At 34.2% G+C, this 16898-nt stretch overlaps 2 protein-coding genes across 8 annotated transcripts; one reads left to right on the forward strand and one right to left on the reverse strand.

Moving 5' to 3' along the window:
• Window positions 1-129: 129 nt before the first annotated feature.
• On the reverse strand, window positions 130-9513 carry LOC116163030 (protein NRDE2 homolog). Its single transcript, XM_031476852.1, has 4 exons — window positions 8128-9513; window positions 5801-7109; window positions 457-653; window positions 130-412 (listed from the first exon to the last, which is right to left on the reverse strand). The coding sequence occupies exons 1-4, from the start codon at window positions 9391-9393 to the stop codon at window positions 290-292; spliced, it is 2895 nt and encodes a 964-aa protein (XP_031332712.1). The 5' UTR covers window positions 9394-9513; the 3' UTR covers window positions 130-289.
• A 1720-nt stretch (window positions 9514-11233) lies between these two features.
• On the forward strand, window positions 11234-16612 carry LOC116163031 (molybdenum cofactor biosynthesis protein 1). 7 transcript variants are annotated; one of them, XM_031476857.1, is made up of 8 exons: window positions 11601-11753; window positions 11817-12041; window positions 14212-14305; window positions 14357-14524; window positions 14582-15033; window positions 15364-15605; window positions 15673-15738; window positions 15851-15998. In XM_031476857.1, coding segments are annotated over exons 2-8 (1089 nt in total). In that variant the 5' UTR covers window positions 11601-11753; window positions 11817-11975; the 3' UTR covers window positions 15852-15998. The 7 variants fall into 7 exon arrangements, with proteins under 7 accessions (XP_031332714.1, XP_031332716.1, XP_031332717.1 ...); XM_031476858.1 differs by having other exon boundaries at window positions 15364-15595; XM_031476854.1 differs by lacking the exons at window positions 11601-11753; window positions 15673-15738 and adding an exon at window positions 11234-11547 and having other exon boundaries at window positions 15364-15595; window positions 15851-16612.
• Window positions 16613-16898: the final 286 nt, after the last annotated feature.

Here is a 16898-nt window from a genome sequence, read left to right on the forward strand (position 1 = left end):
GATATCTCCGTTTCCGTCACTTCTTAATAATCCTTAATTTCTGTTAGTGTTCATGACACATAAGACAACGAAGTAGAGTAAACTTTTTATTTTACCGATTATCTCCTACCCTATTTAAATTTCTGCAGAACATCCACAATGAATATATTAACAAATGCCAATTACAGAGAATCTTGCATTTTGTAATAGTTCTAGCATGTATTTATTGGTTACAAAAAATGTTATTGTACTCAGTTACAAAATATGTTACATATCACAGGAAATGATTCATAGTACACATTAAACACGTCTAATTTCTTAATATATCCAATTCCTCTGGGGTAATGTGTAATCTTAATTGTTTCTCAATTAGCAAATCTTGAATTTGTGCTAATTCCGCCGGAATATAAATCGCAGCGTCGATGTATAACGACTAAAAGTCTTAAATTTATGAAAATAATTACACAATTAACTTACCTTTAGCCAAGGGCACTGTTCTACAGCAGCGTAGTATGCATTTCTACATACGGATAAATCGAAATGTGCGTGCAAATACTGAAGATAGAGTCTCCATGCAAGTCCGCATCGCCTTGTACACATTTCGGAACTGGTCACACGTCGGAAGAGCGAAATCATTCTGTGCACTTGACTTGGGTCTTCTGTCATTTCTCTCCCTAGAAAAATTAAATTGTAATGGTAAGAATAAAAATGGTATTTATAATAATAAAATTTATTTCTTTTTTAACTAATAAGTGTATAGGGATCAAGTTGTTAAAAGTAAAATGTAAGCACAAACATTAAACATAAAAATAACAGAAATGCAACGAATGCGCTATCTATTCATGTAAAATCTGATTACAGGAAGAGAGCTCAATACTAGCAATTATGTGAAAATCGGTTATCCTAAACCAAAGTTACATTTCAACTGCTTAAAAAGATGTGTCCCTTCCCCCACCCCACATATTTCAAGTATTGCGTCAAAATGGTACATGATTGCAATGCACATATTTTTTATGCATGTTTGTTGGGTATATTTTACGAAAAAAATCATTTTTCTACTGAACCCTTAGATCATACATATTAACATGGATGGAGCGATGCAGTTACACTATGTCGCCAACATGTTCTGATTAAAGACTATACGTACTTTTGTACTGTATCTCTCTTGTCGACGTACAATTTATATGTTCTTATTGCATGTACAGTTGCAGTGATGGTAATCAGAAAATTCAAATCTTTAACCTCACACATGTTAATAAACAAAGCAACATTTATTATTTAGAGTAAAAAAGGTTCTCAATACAGGAATAAATACAACTTTATAAGACAATTTAATGGTACAGAACTGTATTAAAAGTTTAGTTTCATACACAGTGTGTAAACCGATGGGGTATACAAGCGGGAATTTTTTTTAAATATTGATCTATGAAAAAAATTTATTCTTCATATTTTTTACTTGCTTTGAAAGTACCAATAACGTTTCGATTGTTTGTGGTTTGATAGCAATACGCTATCTTGATTATAATGTGATATGATGTAATAACTTTCAATAAAAAAAATTTGTTTTATTATTTTTCCAGATTTCTATAAATAAATTTTAGATTATCGAAACGTTATTGGTACTTTCAAAGCAAGCAAAAAATATCATGAAGAATACATTTTTTTCATGAATCAATATTTAAAAAAAAATTCTCTCTTGTATACCCCATCGCTTTACACCCTGTATAACCATGTAAAGTCAAGCAAGGTTAAACAACAAAAACATGTTTGCGAATATACGACGTCAAACGGTCAAACGTCCTTACAATCGCCAAGCGTGCGCAGTTTTACAATCAACCCGGCAAACTTACTAATAGTAAAAGAGGATAGGCATAAAAATGCGCATTGGAATGTTGGCGACGGTTGTCTTTTAGTAGAGCTTATGAGATAGCTCTATCATGTATATATGATCTAAGACTTAACCATGTATCGTACTCCCTCTAGCGGCAGCCCTACAAACTTGAAAATAATTTCCAGTGATTTCTCTTGACCTCTTTTGTTAATACCATCTGTTTCTCCAAGTGTGCAACTAACGGTTTCATAGATATGGCCTGTGACCTTTATTAATAGGAAACCCGTAAAATGCTAAATGAGATTTGATCATGGACAGAGTATATTAAGGGGGCTACGGATAGAGGATAGGCAACACACAATGGCCACTGAAATTTGCAATAAAAGTCGAAACTTTTGAGTAATTTTTGAAGCCCAAATATTAATTCTAACTAGAGGTCTTATTGGAAATTGGTAGAGATATAGAAGGTCATTAAATGTAGCGATTTATTTTTTTGATAAAATTATTTAAGTCGTGTATAAATGATAATCTTGAATTTACTAAGAATGCGAATACTGGCCTTAGTAAAAAAAATATTTAAAAAGTAAATCCGCACAATTTATTTAGTAACTAAGTGGATTAAAAAAATATATTACGAACTGCTTCAAATTATCAAATAAAACGTAATTTTTACTCAAAAGTTTATATAAAATATAGCGACGGAAGTAATGCAATACCTTACATACAATGACGATAGGCAACTCAGGTAGCACTTTTACCTGGAAAATATTAACACCTAATGACCATTATACTTATATACAATGGTTTATGAACCTATTAGACAAGTAACAAAAGAATCTCAATGCCTTCCATTTATTCGTCTATTAGTACCAACGATAAAACACCGATAATTAAAAAATATTGTACATCAATAAATGTAATATTCAGGAGTAACGTTTTAATTGTTTAGACCCGTTTCATACATTTTTTTCATACATTTGATGTAGGTGTATTGTTATCTACTTATCAAAAAATGGAAAAGTTTCCGGAAATAGCAAGCACTAGTAGTATTACAAGTGATAATTTTTTATTTGAGCATGTCGTTAGTACAAAATTGTCAAAGTCCTCGTGTGAGATCTTGTCGAAGCTACCACATTCCCTTCGTCGGTACTCGCGTCCGACGTCCCGTGCATCCCCAATTTGCGTTTGAAGTTTTACTCCACCATCAGTAAGATCTTGGTGGGGGCCACCACATTCCCTTTCTCGGTACCCACTTCCGACGTCTCGCTCACCCGCAATTCGAGTTTGAAGTTTTTACTCACCGTCAGTTTTCAGATTGTTTTCAAAATGGTGCCGTTGGAAAGATCTTGTAAACGGACACAACAACTGCGTGGCGAAAATTTGTTTTTTCCTGGGTACCAAATTAACCTCATTTTACAAGGCGCACGCCTGCGAGGGGTAGTTGACTTAGGGCGCCCAAAAGGTATCTTCCTCTGCTAATTTTGTTTCTGGAAGCTCGAATCGCGATCTCTCTTTCTCGTGTGGCTAATAATATAAATAAATTCATCTAAATGCGAATGGGGGTTTACAGTATAGTTAAATTCCGCAGTTCTAATTTAATAAGTGTACCTGAAACCATAAAACATTTTTTTGGACAGTAAAAGTTTATTTAAAAATAGAGGCTGATTAGCAAAAAAATAATGAACATGTGCGGTTTTAAAGGTTTATTCAAAACGATATGATTGTGGCGGGCTCTGTCACGTAATAAGCCCGACCAATCAGCTCCTAGAACCATTCAGATGACATAACGACTTGGCAATACTGCAGGAGAATGGCATTTATAACTTGCGTCATCTGTCACAGGCACTTGTCACTTTCGTGCTAGATGCAGTTAAACATCCCTCTCAAAACGTCAAATGTGACAAACGTCAGACCCTCGCGTAAGGTTGCCAGCTCACATCTACGTGATTGATTGTAGGTTTGTGACGTATTTAGTCTGAAGCGTTTCAAATTCGGACTAAAAACACAGCTTTTCAATAATTTATTTTGGGTTTATTTTACTCGCAAATAAAAATTGAGGACACACAGGTCTTTTTATTTTTAATATACTTTGTGGATCAGAAATAAAAAATGAAGGCGGGATGACCCCATTGTGGGTGAACGGGACGTCGGAAGCGGGTACCGACAAAGGGAATGTGTTAGCTTGCGATAAGATCTTTTTGATGGTGGCTAATACAATACTGATCTGCCACACAAAAATGCGCTCATCTCTCTTCGATCCCACACGAGGACTGATAATTTTTTAATCTACCTATGCTTTTGATAATTCCACTGTAGGTTTGACGGCTAGCCAAATAAACTATTTTCGTAAACCATCAGGCGAATGTCGTGTTGGAATTGGAAAATTTCCGAAAATCTATTAAAACATTTTTTGTAATGAAAAATGAGTCATTTATTTTGTTGTAAATTAGATCAGAATTCAGATATATCGGGCGATCAAAAATGAGTGACTGTCGAGTCGCCTTTGAAAGTTGATGTTAAGTACGATTTCCCATGTAAACAAAAATTCCAAAGGTGACTCGACGGTCACTCATTTTTGATCGCAATGTATAATTTGATAAATGGGGGAAGGTTGAAAACGCAGCAAATACCGGGCTACACTGCGGAAGCCATGCGAAATATCGAAAACTGTTCATCTAATTGAAGAAAAATACCATTCTTACATCCGCGCACCTGTGAAAATCGTTATCATATAAATTTAGAAATCTATGGGGCCGTAGTTTGATCGGATCTGATAATTGTTTAAATAAATTTGTGCTATGAACCACAAAAATTGAAGACCAGTTTTTCTTGTTTCGGAAATTGTTCCCTTCATTACCCAAGTCCAAATCTCAAAAAGTCATTATTGTAAATCCCTATATAGGAAGTAAGTAGGAAATCTTAGAAAGTAATACATTAGTAATATTTTTATATAGGTATGTAGAGCTTTCAGCTTTGATTTCCTATTCTATATTCAAAGGTTTCCAGTATTAGCAAAACTGTAAAACATCAGGAGAAAGTTAAAATTCCATAAATCAGTTACTTTTGTTGAATAGCCGCTAATGAGGGTGTGGAATCTGGTTTTATTGTAGGAAGATGAGGTCATTTGCAGGTAGCTTATGCCTGGTGAAACTTGTCGAATGGGGGTTTACAGTGTAGTTGAATTCCGCAGTTCTAATTTAATAAGCGTGTACCTGAAACCATAAAACATTTTTTTGGACAGTAAAAGTTTATTTAAAAATAGAGGCTGATTAGCAAAAAAATAATGAACATGTTGCGGTTTTAAAGGTTTATTCAAAACGATATGATTGTGGCGGGCTCTGTGACGTAATAAGCCCGACCAATCAGCTCCTAGAACCATTCAGATGACATAACGACTTGGCAATATTGCAGGAGAATGGCATTTATAACTTGCGTCATCTGTCACAGGCACTTGTCACTTTCGTGCTAGATGCAGTTAAACATCCTTCTCAAAACGTCAAATGTGACAAACGTCAGACCTTCGCGTAAGGTTGCCAGCTCACTTCTACGTGATTGGTTGTAGGTTTGTGACGTATTTAGTCTGAAGCGTTTCAAATTCGGACTAAAAACACAGCTTTTCAATAATTTATTTTGGGTTTATTTTACTCGCAAATAAAAATTGAGGACACACGGGTCTTTTTATTTTTAATGTACTTTGTGGATCAGAAATAAAAAATGAAGGCGGGATGAGCCCATTGCACGATTGGTTGCCTACATAATTATTTGCGTAGGCGCAGTTTAAATTTTGGAGGGCCTGCCCCTAGCCGCCTTAAAGGATGCAATACAAACATGGTGCACAAAAACATTCCTTTTTGAATTCAGAATCACACAAATTAGCCCTTCAAACAAAATCAAAATTTTCATATACTCATTTTCCTATTTTTCCATACATAACAACGACGCTTCATTACCTTTGGCGACAAATTTATAACATGAAATTGCAGTGCTTACCTGTAATAGTGTCGACCCATTTCTCCCTTATTTCGTACGAATGCTGATTTGCCATAATAATCAAAACCAAAGTAGGAATGGCGTGTCCAGTTTTCATAAGTAACCTATTGATTTTCCACCACGGTTGACCCATTGAACAATTTATTGTCAGTTCTTTAGCAAGCACACTCAACAAGAATAAGTTATTCGGAAATACTTCAATAGCTCTATGTAAAGCATCGTCCAGTAACTTGAACATGCCGGCTCCCGGATTTTCCATACAATTTCTAAAGAGTACAGCAACGTAAAACTCGAATAGGATCTCTTTTTGCCACGTTGCAGCCTCGATGGTACTAAGAATGTCTTCTAAAAATGTTCCACAGCTAATTGCTCCAGATGTTAAGTACAAAAACCAGCCATTACAGATTATCCAATCTGTGATCAAGTTGGGCAAAAAATGATCGACCGACATTAATGTTGGCATTTCATTGCCCAACATTTGTAACGTGACATGTTTAAACTTTAGCTTGGTTTCGTCCAACAAGTCTTGTGTCAGCTCAAAATGGCTATTAACCGGCTTATCTGATGCTAACGCTACTAGACATTTGAGCGCATTTTTTTTACCATCACCTGAAGCGGTATCTAAATATAGTTCTGTTAGAGTCCGAAACAGAAAGCATATTTCGCAACGTTGCATTTCTGTCAGAGGGGGGTTATTAGTTGCTATTGTTGATAACGTTGTGGTCAAAATTTTGACTGCACTCTCAACATTTCCCGACTGATATTCGAAAAGGGCGAACTCCTGATAGTAAATTATGTTATTTCGGTGCTCCTCAGATTTGAGTAATTGCTTCATAGAAGATTTTAATTTTTTTTTAAATCCAGACGAAATCTTCAATCTACTCTCTTTATCCAAAACAATGAGAAGCCTTTGAAATCGAAACCACCACACCGTAACAGCAATTTTTTCTTTCCCTTGTAAACAATCTGTGCAATTCATTATTGTAGTAAGTAGAAATTCTAAATATTCCTCTTGCCCTGGGAACGTTTTTAAGTATTGCGGCCCAACTGCCAGTCGCTGTGTATCTGCTAGAAAATTTTTGTTTGTCAAATCGATTGGATAAATTGGAAAAAACATTGGAAGAAGTGTTTCGGTTGAATCTAACGCCCACGGCACGTAATCCAATCCAAGTCCTTGCATTGTGCTATGACGTGATGGTAGTAATGGTGTTTTAAGTAATGTCAAAATTGTAGCAGTCAGTTTGAACATATTGCCCGGCATTGTGATTGGATGTATTAGTTCGGCTACATCTTCTGGAAATATGATCCGCTGTAACAAAAATAAATTTGTATTTTGCCTAGTTGAAAAGAACAAACCAAAGGACGTTAAACGATTAGGTTTATCAAAAAAGAAAGACAATAAGACTTAAAATAAATTAAAAATATTTTGAACAATGTTTGCTTTTACTTATGGAGGAAGATCCCAAGACCCCCAGACCTTACTTATTTTCTGATGGGCAAAACACACAAAGGCATGTAAAAAAAATTTCATCAAAATCTGTCCAGCCGTTTAAATTTAAAAAAAAATTGCGCATGCGCAACCCAACTTTTGTATTTGGGCAATCCCAATTTTTTTATTTGTTAAAATATTTAAATGAAATTTTGTATGTAGGCACCTTGAGTAAAATTAAAACTAATACTGAATTAATGAAATTTGCTCGGAAATTTGTTATCCATATCCATCCTATTGATGACCATAGGAAGTTTCTTTCTCTAATAAAGTGACGCTAATGGAAACAAAGCGACTACAGTCATGACTAATCAGTTTTCTTATCATGGAATAATTTATGCTTGGCACAGTACAGTACAGGGTGTCCAATCATGACAAATTAATTTCTCAAATTTCAGATTCTAATGACTGACGACTTCAACTAAAATATTTTCACTACAATTGAACTTCTCGTTCAACATAATAATAACAATTTTAATGTATTTTTCATTAAAAACTAAGAATAATAATAATATATTTATGCTTAGAGGAAAAAAATTGCCTGCATTCGTCACAAATTACAATCGAAATATTACACATAAAAAACTTAAAATTTAAAACTTAAAAATCACTTCAGAGCTATTCTTGATTTTGTCCAACCTGAAGAAAGGTATCCTGATATTATACACCTTGTATATATATTATACCGGTTAAAGTTTATATGTGAAAATTATGCTTTAGCTACTACTACTAGTGCCTTATTACCACTTGAAGTTTGAAACCTCTGACATGTACTTAGGGTGAGATACAGGGTTACAATTTAAAAATTCACATTTCCTAATATTATCAGACTACTTACCTGGGGATCTTCGCAATTTCCATCTTCAGTGAAGGGCAGCCAGTGACAAGCTTCACGTAATCTCTCTATACGCAACCACAATTCGTGTATCGGTAATTGAGACTTAAGAACGACCTCTTCAAGTTCAAGTAACTGCTTATCATTAAAATTGCTACTAATATTGAACTTATTTTTATCAGATGGGGCCAAATTTAACTCTAGATACAGTCTTAGTAAAGTCCACAGCTGCTCAAACAACCCCGTCTGCTTTAAGAAAAGTCCGCACTGATACAACATTCTCAATATGTTTTCCTCCAAATGTGCCTTTTGTAAAGCGGAATTTCGCCTCATATGATGCAGTGTTGCCAAACTTTTTGTGTACAACTTTAACACTGCGGGAGTATTACAATGAGACATTGAACATTGCGTCGCTTCAATGTACCCTTGCCACAAAATAATATTGGCGGGATCTTTTTCGACCAAATTTTTTAATTGCACTTGCAATTCATCGGCAGGATACGTGCCAACAGCCGTATTTAATCTCTCTCTCATTAATATTTCAGAATCAGGATTGAGAGTTAGTGCTTTGTCAAGTATCGCAAGTTTACGTTCGGCGGTGACTCTTGTACCCTTGGCAAAACTACCTTTTCTATAAGTCTTTTCAAACTTAAATATTGCATCCTGAAAATGTACATACTGTAACCATAAATCAATGTTGCGTGGATTCTCTCCAAGACTTTTATTATAGAATGCTGTGGTTTTGGACATATCAGATTCTTGCTTAAACCCTGTAAAATCTTCATTTTTTTCCACTGAAATGTTTTTTTCCAAATCTTTTTTTGTAACTGTGGCTTCATCGGCACTATTATCCTTTTTTTCAACAACTATTTGGTAATAACGTTTATATTTTTTCTTTACTGTCCGTTGAGCACTTCCCAACTTAAAAAAGGTGGAATATTTTGGAGCCGCGGGCCGAGATATTGTATGCACCGATAAAAATTCAAGATTTCGTCGTGTGTCAACATGAAAATCATCAGGTGCCTTTGCCGGTTTATCGTGACATTGTTTCTTATGCTTGCGAACCTTTGACTTTTTCGCTGGCCTCTTAGTTAGATTTGTTTCCGCCCCTGATTCGCTACTGTCCCGAATTTCGGTCACTTCTGACGATGTAAACAAATCGGCTCCAATTTGATAACTCGAATTTGTCAACCAGTCTCCATGGGACGTCGATGTTTCATTTCCATCTTTTACTTTTGCTGCTTCTTCATACGCAGGAAATAATGCCATTCCAATAATTAAAATTGTTTAATAATTTGTTAAATTGTTTACAATCTATATTTTTAACCTTATTAATACAATACATAACCTCTAAACTCTGGTTACTCCATTTAAAACGGATTTACTGTACAGGGTGGATTTGTAATTCGTACCATTTTTCTTTGTTACTTATACCACAGACAACATATACTATATGTTGTCTGTGCTTATACTGCAGCTACTACTTTAAATCAGATTCTATCTTTTTCACCTCAGTCTGAACAATCATTTAAACAGGCTGTTTGTTGATGGAAAAATGAAATAACCAGCCCTAATGATTTCGAATGTTAATGTGGTGCTATATGAAAGTGATATACAATATATACCTAGTATATAAAAACAGCTATTGAAAACTGTCCTGTTGCCTTTTGGCACGCTAAATTACATTTCTTTTTATGATTAATTACAACATTACTGTTTACCTTTCAATTCCTGTAAGACTTCTTTATTTATTTATTATATAGCATATGTTAAAATGACATTAGGTTTGAATGAGTAGGCTAAGCCGTTCTTTAACCATAAGTGACCACTTTAACCGTAAGGGTAGATAAAGTGAAACAGTTGATTGTGCATTCTAATGACATCTGTCATTCTTATTTCAAATGCACGAAATAAAATGACGTTCAGAACACATGACAATGATTTATATGGCTTCTGCTATAAAATAAAGTTTTGTATTATACACGATGATAAAGGGAAACTAACCATCTTTCACTCAATTGTTAAAACATCCCTTTATCGTCTATTAACCACATACCACAGATCTCATCAGGATATATTATTGAAATAAAAGACTAAGGAAGGAGGGTTACATATACATATTATTACATATTCAAAATAATGATTTGTTGGCGTATTAAGAGCTAATGATTTTAAAGTAAGTATACCTACTTCTTTATTTTTGTTTTTTTTTTTGTTTAGTTGAATACTTTTTTTTTCTCGTCTAGTAATACATGTAGTAATGGGGTTAAGTGGAAGAGCAGACTGTGGCATTGCCGCAGTGCTGAACTTCGCCCTTAATGTACTGCAATAAATCTTTGTTTTCTTTTTTTTTGGAACAATAAAGGCAATATTATTATTATTATTATTATTATATACATACATATAACCTTCGACTATGAAAAAAGCGGGGTTCCCATTTATGCATTTCGATGCTGCAACTTTTGTTGCTGCATTTTCAAGACGCATTTTTTGATGCGCAGCTAAAAATGCATTCATGTTTACACTGGTGCAAGTTATTTCACGCAACTACACTGCTACCAATCTTTTTTTATTTTTATGTGGTGGTGGTGGTGATAATTTGAACCTTAACCTTAAAGCCGAAATTCTCCAACTCGAATGAATTTTTTTAATAACGTCATCGAGGGATATTTGCCATATAACTCGCTTTTTATAAGTTTAATAGCGTCCATTCTCTTATTCTTGTCTTTGTATTCTTTTAATGAGGTAATATAAAGGGTTGGTTGGGCCTCGTAAAGAGTTATTAAATTTTTTGTTAGCTCCCGTGTCCAAGTAAATGCAGTTTTTTTAGAACTCACAGTAACTAATCAACGCTCTTAATAAATTCAAAAAGTAACAAACAAAAAATAAACCAACTTAAACTTAAGACTATAAGACTTCCTTCTCTAGGCTTGAAATATACGCACAAAAGTAAACAATGAAGTATAATCAAACGCACATAATCATAAAATTAACAAAAATGAAATAGCGCCAATATAAAACGAAAGACTCCAAAAAGTTACTAGAAATGCGTCAGAAAATAGGACATGTTCTAAATCGTGCATTTCCATGCGCAAGTAAAATTGCTGCAATAAAAATGTAGTGTGAATACAAAAGATGAATGCAGTTTGATGCGGCATCATAAAATGCGGCATCGAAATGCACAAATGGGATTAATGGGAACCCCGAAAGGGGACTGATAATATCCTATCAAGGGTAATGCTGCGCGTTATATTTTCGGAGCCAAAGTTTGTTTACTGCTTTGCATTTTCGTGTTTATGCGATCCTTAAGTCTCGAAGTGTGCGATTAGAAACATTATTGGACAATGGTACATTGAAGTGCACGGAAGTGATAGCCAAAAACACAAGGGTTCATCATAGTCACTGCCCATTCATTTGAATTTGGTATGCCCTATATCACTTGAAAAGTTGAAAGCTATAACTTAAGTTGCACTATACTATATACCTACTAGGATATTTCTTATCAAATTTTTCCATTGCAAAGGTCATCATTACAATACTGTTAATTAAAAAAAAAACAGAAAATCATGGCGTAATAAATAATAGCGGGTTCATGCAGTCGTCTGTCTCGATTAGCAGTGATCCTCAAGGTTCTGTTCTGTTAACTGCGCTAATTAAATTATTGCTTATGTAAATTTGTGAATTTTTTTCAGATAAACAAATTAATTCACTGATGGTAGTCATATATATAAAATGGTAGTAAGGTGGTCACAACATATGATCTAAGGTCACAGCTCACAGGGTAAACGTAACCACAACCACCAGAAGTAATTAACCAAACAACGTCAAGAATTTGTTGGTTAGAATTTATAATGTTGCCCTTGCGTGTGTTTTGTAGGCGTTTTTCTACAAAAAGGGCACTTGATGCCAGTATTAAGGTAATAGAATTTTAATTTATTTATAGCATTTTTATGTGAGTTTGGTTTAACATAATAATTTAGGTATAGACAACATATCTCCTCTTATAGGTACATAGTAACTAACTAAATGGTCATTATCATTGGGAAATAATTATGGATAATCATTCTCCTATTCAATTACTTTCGTTTGTTTTTGTGTAATTTTATAAGCAAGGTAGATTGATGTCGTGTGATAATTTCATTAGAGAGATAAATGTTTACTTTCCTAACAAAATTTGGTAAGTAATTTATTTCTCGGTTACTTCGAAAAGTCGGTGTATTAGATGCTCCTAACCAAACAGACTTTCATAATATTAAACCTCGAATTAAGCAATAGATCAAGTATGTTTAAAGACCTTATCAAGCAACCCAGGCAGTCATATTATTCTTTTCGTCTTGTTTCTTTTTGTACAGAAAGGTGTAAGCAACTATGACACGTAAAATGTTTATTCAAAAGTTAACAAACGAAAGTCTGAATGACATTATGGTGGCAACTGAACAGAAACTGACAGTTTTTTTAAGTTCCCGGTAATTACATAAAATTGTAATTACAAGTGGTACTAGTGTGGGAACTTGTGGATACAATTCAAAATGTTCCTCTTTAAATATTATGTCAGAAACATTAACATTTAAGAGGATATCCATGTCTTTTTTGTACTAAAAAATCTCGAAAAAATAGATAAAAGAATGCAATTGTCTTGGGTTAAAAAAAAGTTCAAGCATTTTTTCGTTCAATAGAGAATTTGTACTACAGAAGAGGTAACTTTCAATTCAATATTGTTATGTAGAATCCAGTCGCGTAGTTAAACAAATTTTTGGGCAACCATTTCTGAGTTTTGGCTCAATGTTGTATTTTTTAAATGCAACACCCCAACGTCAATGTTTGCATTTGTTTTCTTGATTACCTTGATGCATCACAACCTATATTTTTTATATACATAATTATATATATATATTATATTTTTCGAAATGGCATGTTTCTACCATCAGTGATTTTTATTGATTGGTATCGGCTGCCATAGATACAATAAACAAAAAAAATCTCGATAAATCCATGGCCTATATCATTTAAAAACAGTAAAAAATAATTATTTTTGGTTCATGGGTAAAATTTTAAAAAAGATAGATTGTTACATCAACGTAATCGCGAAAAATAATGCAAAAATTTACGTTAAGATATACAGAGTGTTGCATTTAACTACCAACTTTGGGTCAAAGCTCAGAAACAGTATCTAAAATAAACAGTTTTTACCTTTTTTCTATATTCATATCTCAGAAACAAACATAACTAGATTGATTCTGTTTGTGGTATTAAAAGTTTCACAAAAAAAGTGGCACAGGGTCGCGAAAACCGCAAGTTTCAGCCAAGATACAGTCTCAACCAAAATCGAACACACGGTACATGCGCCTTTGCCTAGGTGTAGTCGCAAATTGACATACGTCTATATATTTTGTAGTTATTTGACGTGTATACGTCCAAAATTTCATTTTCCTAATAAATGGCGCATACGCCCCTATGATCTGATGCCCTTGATATGTAATAATTAAACATATACCCAAAAACCTATGGAAAGTCTAGCCTTACCTTCAATGTGTATAACAATCGATGTGATACACAAATTCTAGCGTCGAGGTAAAACGGGATAGTGTGTTAAATCAGAACAAGGTATGAAAAATCTAATTTTGTCTCTCCCAAATCGGGGCGTTTTGTCAGCTTGTACAGTGAACACTCCAGTTTTTCTTCTATAATTTTTTTCTATCTATTTCGGTCTGCGATATGAACTAAATGTGCGTGATCGTGATTTTTGTAAGAAAACACAAACTCCACTTGTGGAAGTGTGATAGACTGCGCCTAAGCTTGTCGTTTCTCTGACATTGTATCAACCATAAACTGTGCTCACTAGTGCTAAATAAAGATAGGGAGTCCATATACCTCTCATTTTACACCTTGATGGCAATAAAAAAATTGTTTATCAATCAAGTGTTTGCATTGTTCTCCAATAGTCGTTTGACAATAACCCTACCAATTATCTCAATTTCTATATCCAAAAAGGTGTGCACTTTAAGAATAGGTAATAAAAAGTAGTTACAATTTCATCGTTTTATTCAAACTGATCTTCAGTTGACAATCCATATTATTCTATTTTAGGATCCGAAATTGATTGAAAGCCCATTAACCGACACTTTTGGTCGCCACCACACATATTTGAGAATTTCTCTTACAGAACGATGCAACTTGCGATGTAAGTCTCGGCAGCCTGTGACATTAAGTACCTACTCATTAAAATTTTAAGGCCTCTACTGTATGCCTGCAGACGGTGTAAAACTGAATCCTAACGATAAAATACTTACAACAGAGGAAGTAATTCGCATTTCTCGATTGTTTGTTAACGAAGGTGTCACAAAAATTCGATTAACAGGAGGCGAACCTACTGTTAGAAAAGATCTAACCGATATTGTTGGTAATTATGTATCTATAGGCTCTTAAGTTTATTACTAAATTCAATCGTACTTCACAGCGGCGTTAAGGAAAATAGACAATCTGCAAACGATCGCTATGACTACAAACGGAATCGTTCTAACACGTCAATTAGTTGACTTACAAAGGGCTGGTTTGGATATGATCAATATTAGCCTAGATACCTTGAAAAAAGAAAAATTCGAATATATCACTCGAAGAAAGGGTTGGGAACGTGTTATGATGGGTATTGATCTTGCACTGCAGCTCGGTTATAATCCGGTCAAGGTCAATTGTGTTGTAACAAGAGGATTCAATGATGATGAAGTTTGTGATTTTGTTAAATTAACAGAGGAAAAAAATGTTGATGTCCGATTTATCGAATATATGCCATTCGGTGGCAATAAGTGGGAAATGCAAAAAATGGTGCCTTATCAAGAAATGGTTAAAATGATACAACAAAGATGGCCGGATTTTCATAGTCTTATGAATGGACCAAATGATACTTCAAAAGTAATTTTTTTTAATTAGTTTTATTCCACATACTTACAAATGCCTGTACCTATTTAGTATCCCACAAATTTTATTGTAACACTGGAGAGATCAATGTGTTATTCAGTTGCAGAATTTTATATTCTTGATATATTGCCCATTGACACACTTTCAAAAAGCTAGTAATATTAAAAATATTTCAAAAAATCAAGGGTCCGATACATAGGGTGTCCCAACTAAAATGGGAACCCATTGTCAGGAAAATGATTTTGTTCGCTGATACACGAAATTTCTAAAAATGCCACAAGTTGCGTTCACCAAAACATGTAACCTATTTTTTATATATTTTAGGCATGGAAAATACCAGGAGCAATCGGTCAAGTTGGTTTTATTACATCTATGAGTGAACATTTTTGTGGAAGTTGTAACAGACTACGTATTACAGCTGATGGAAATTTGAAAGTTTGTCTGTTTGGGAATACAGAGGTGTCATTGAGAGATGCAATAAGAAGTGGTTGCAGCGAGGAAGATTTAACTGCATTAATTGGAGCGGCGGTTGGGCGAAAAAAGAAACAACATGCTGGTTTGTACCTGTTAGTTTAATCTCTCTTTTCTTAGCTTCAAGCGTATAATACAGGAAACACTATCAACTTTTTCTAGGCATGCTGAATCTAGTTCACATGAAGAATCGGCCTATGATTCTTATTGGTGGATAACTATCTCATAGTATGTACTTTGTGTATATTAACAGCAGTTGCCTGTTAGGGGTGCTTTTTATATTGCATGTTTTCTTAACATCCTTGTGTCATTAAAGATGCTGTAGCAAGTTTTCTTTTAGGTGTCAACTCATCTTTCAAGTCAACTCATATAAGAAGCCTTCATTATAATCCTGGGTCGTTATCACATCTATATGGCAATATTGCTATGCACTCACTGCGATTCTATTCCTCGGAAATAAGTAAACAACAGCAACTGACTCACGTCGACGAACAAGGTAAAGCTTCCATGGTCGATGTCACCAACAAGGATATTACCATTCGTCATGCATCTGCCAAAGCAGTTGTAAAAGTAGATCACCGGATTACTAAACTTATCAAAGAGAATGGCTTAAAGAAAGGTGACGTTTTAACCGTTGCCCAAATTGCCGGAATCTTGGGTGCAAAGAAAACATCCGATATTATACCACTATGTCATAACATTCCATTAACAAAAATCAGAGTGAGTGTACGTTTGGATGAAATACAAAATGCGATTGTTATTATTGCTACTATACATTGTCAGGGTAAAACTGGGGTTGAAATGGAAGCATTAACGGCTGTATCTGTAAGTGCCTTAACTGTTTATGATATGTGTAAGTCTGTTACTCATGATATCAAAATTTCTGATATTTATTTGTTAAGTAAAAGTGGGGGTTCAAAGGGGAATTACGAGAGTGACGTGATTGTTCTGAGAAATTATGAAACTGCTCCTACTGATGACAATCAGGTTGTATTAAGTCATATTTAAGTTGTTGCAAGTTGTTATAGATTTTAAGGTGACAGTTTATATTTTTTTTGTAATATTTGCTACATTTAATTAATAAATCATTGTTGTTTATATACCAAATTTTTTCTTTTTGATGTTATAGTGTGCAAATCCATTGCTATGCTGTTTTTAATGTTTAGAATTGAGAAGCCAGATTGAAATAGGCACAAATTGTGTCCATTTTTGCAGGTGTATCTTTTTCCGCGCGCGCGCAGAATTAACTTTTTTATTTATGAACCGATCTTACTGAAATTTTAACAGTAACACCCTTTACTAAATGGAAATCGATCCATTAAATTAAACATGTAATTATATTGAACTTGTGAAAAGCTGCGCCAGCGCAAATACACAGGTAAATTTCT

The sequence above is a fragment of the Photinus pyralis genome, unplaced genomic scaffold (genome assembly GCF_008802855.1).
Source record: "Photinus pyralis isolate 1611_PpyrPB1 unplaced genomic scaffold, Ppyr1.3 Ppyr1.4_LG2, whole genome shotgun sequence".
Classification (NCBI taxonomy): domain Eukaryota; kingdom Metazoa; phylum Arthropoda; class Insecta; order Coleoptera; family Lampyridae; genus Photinus; species Photinus pyralis.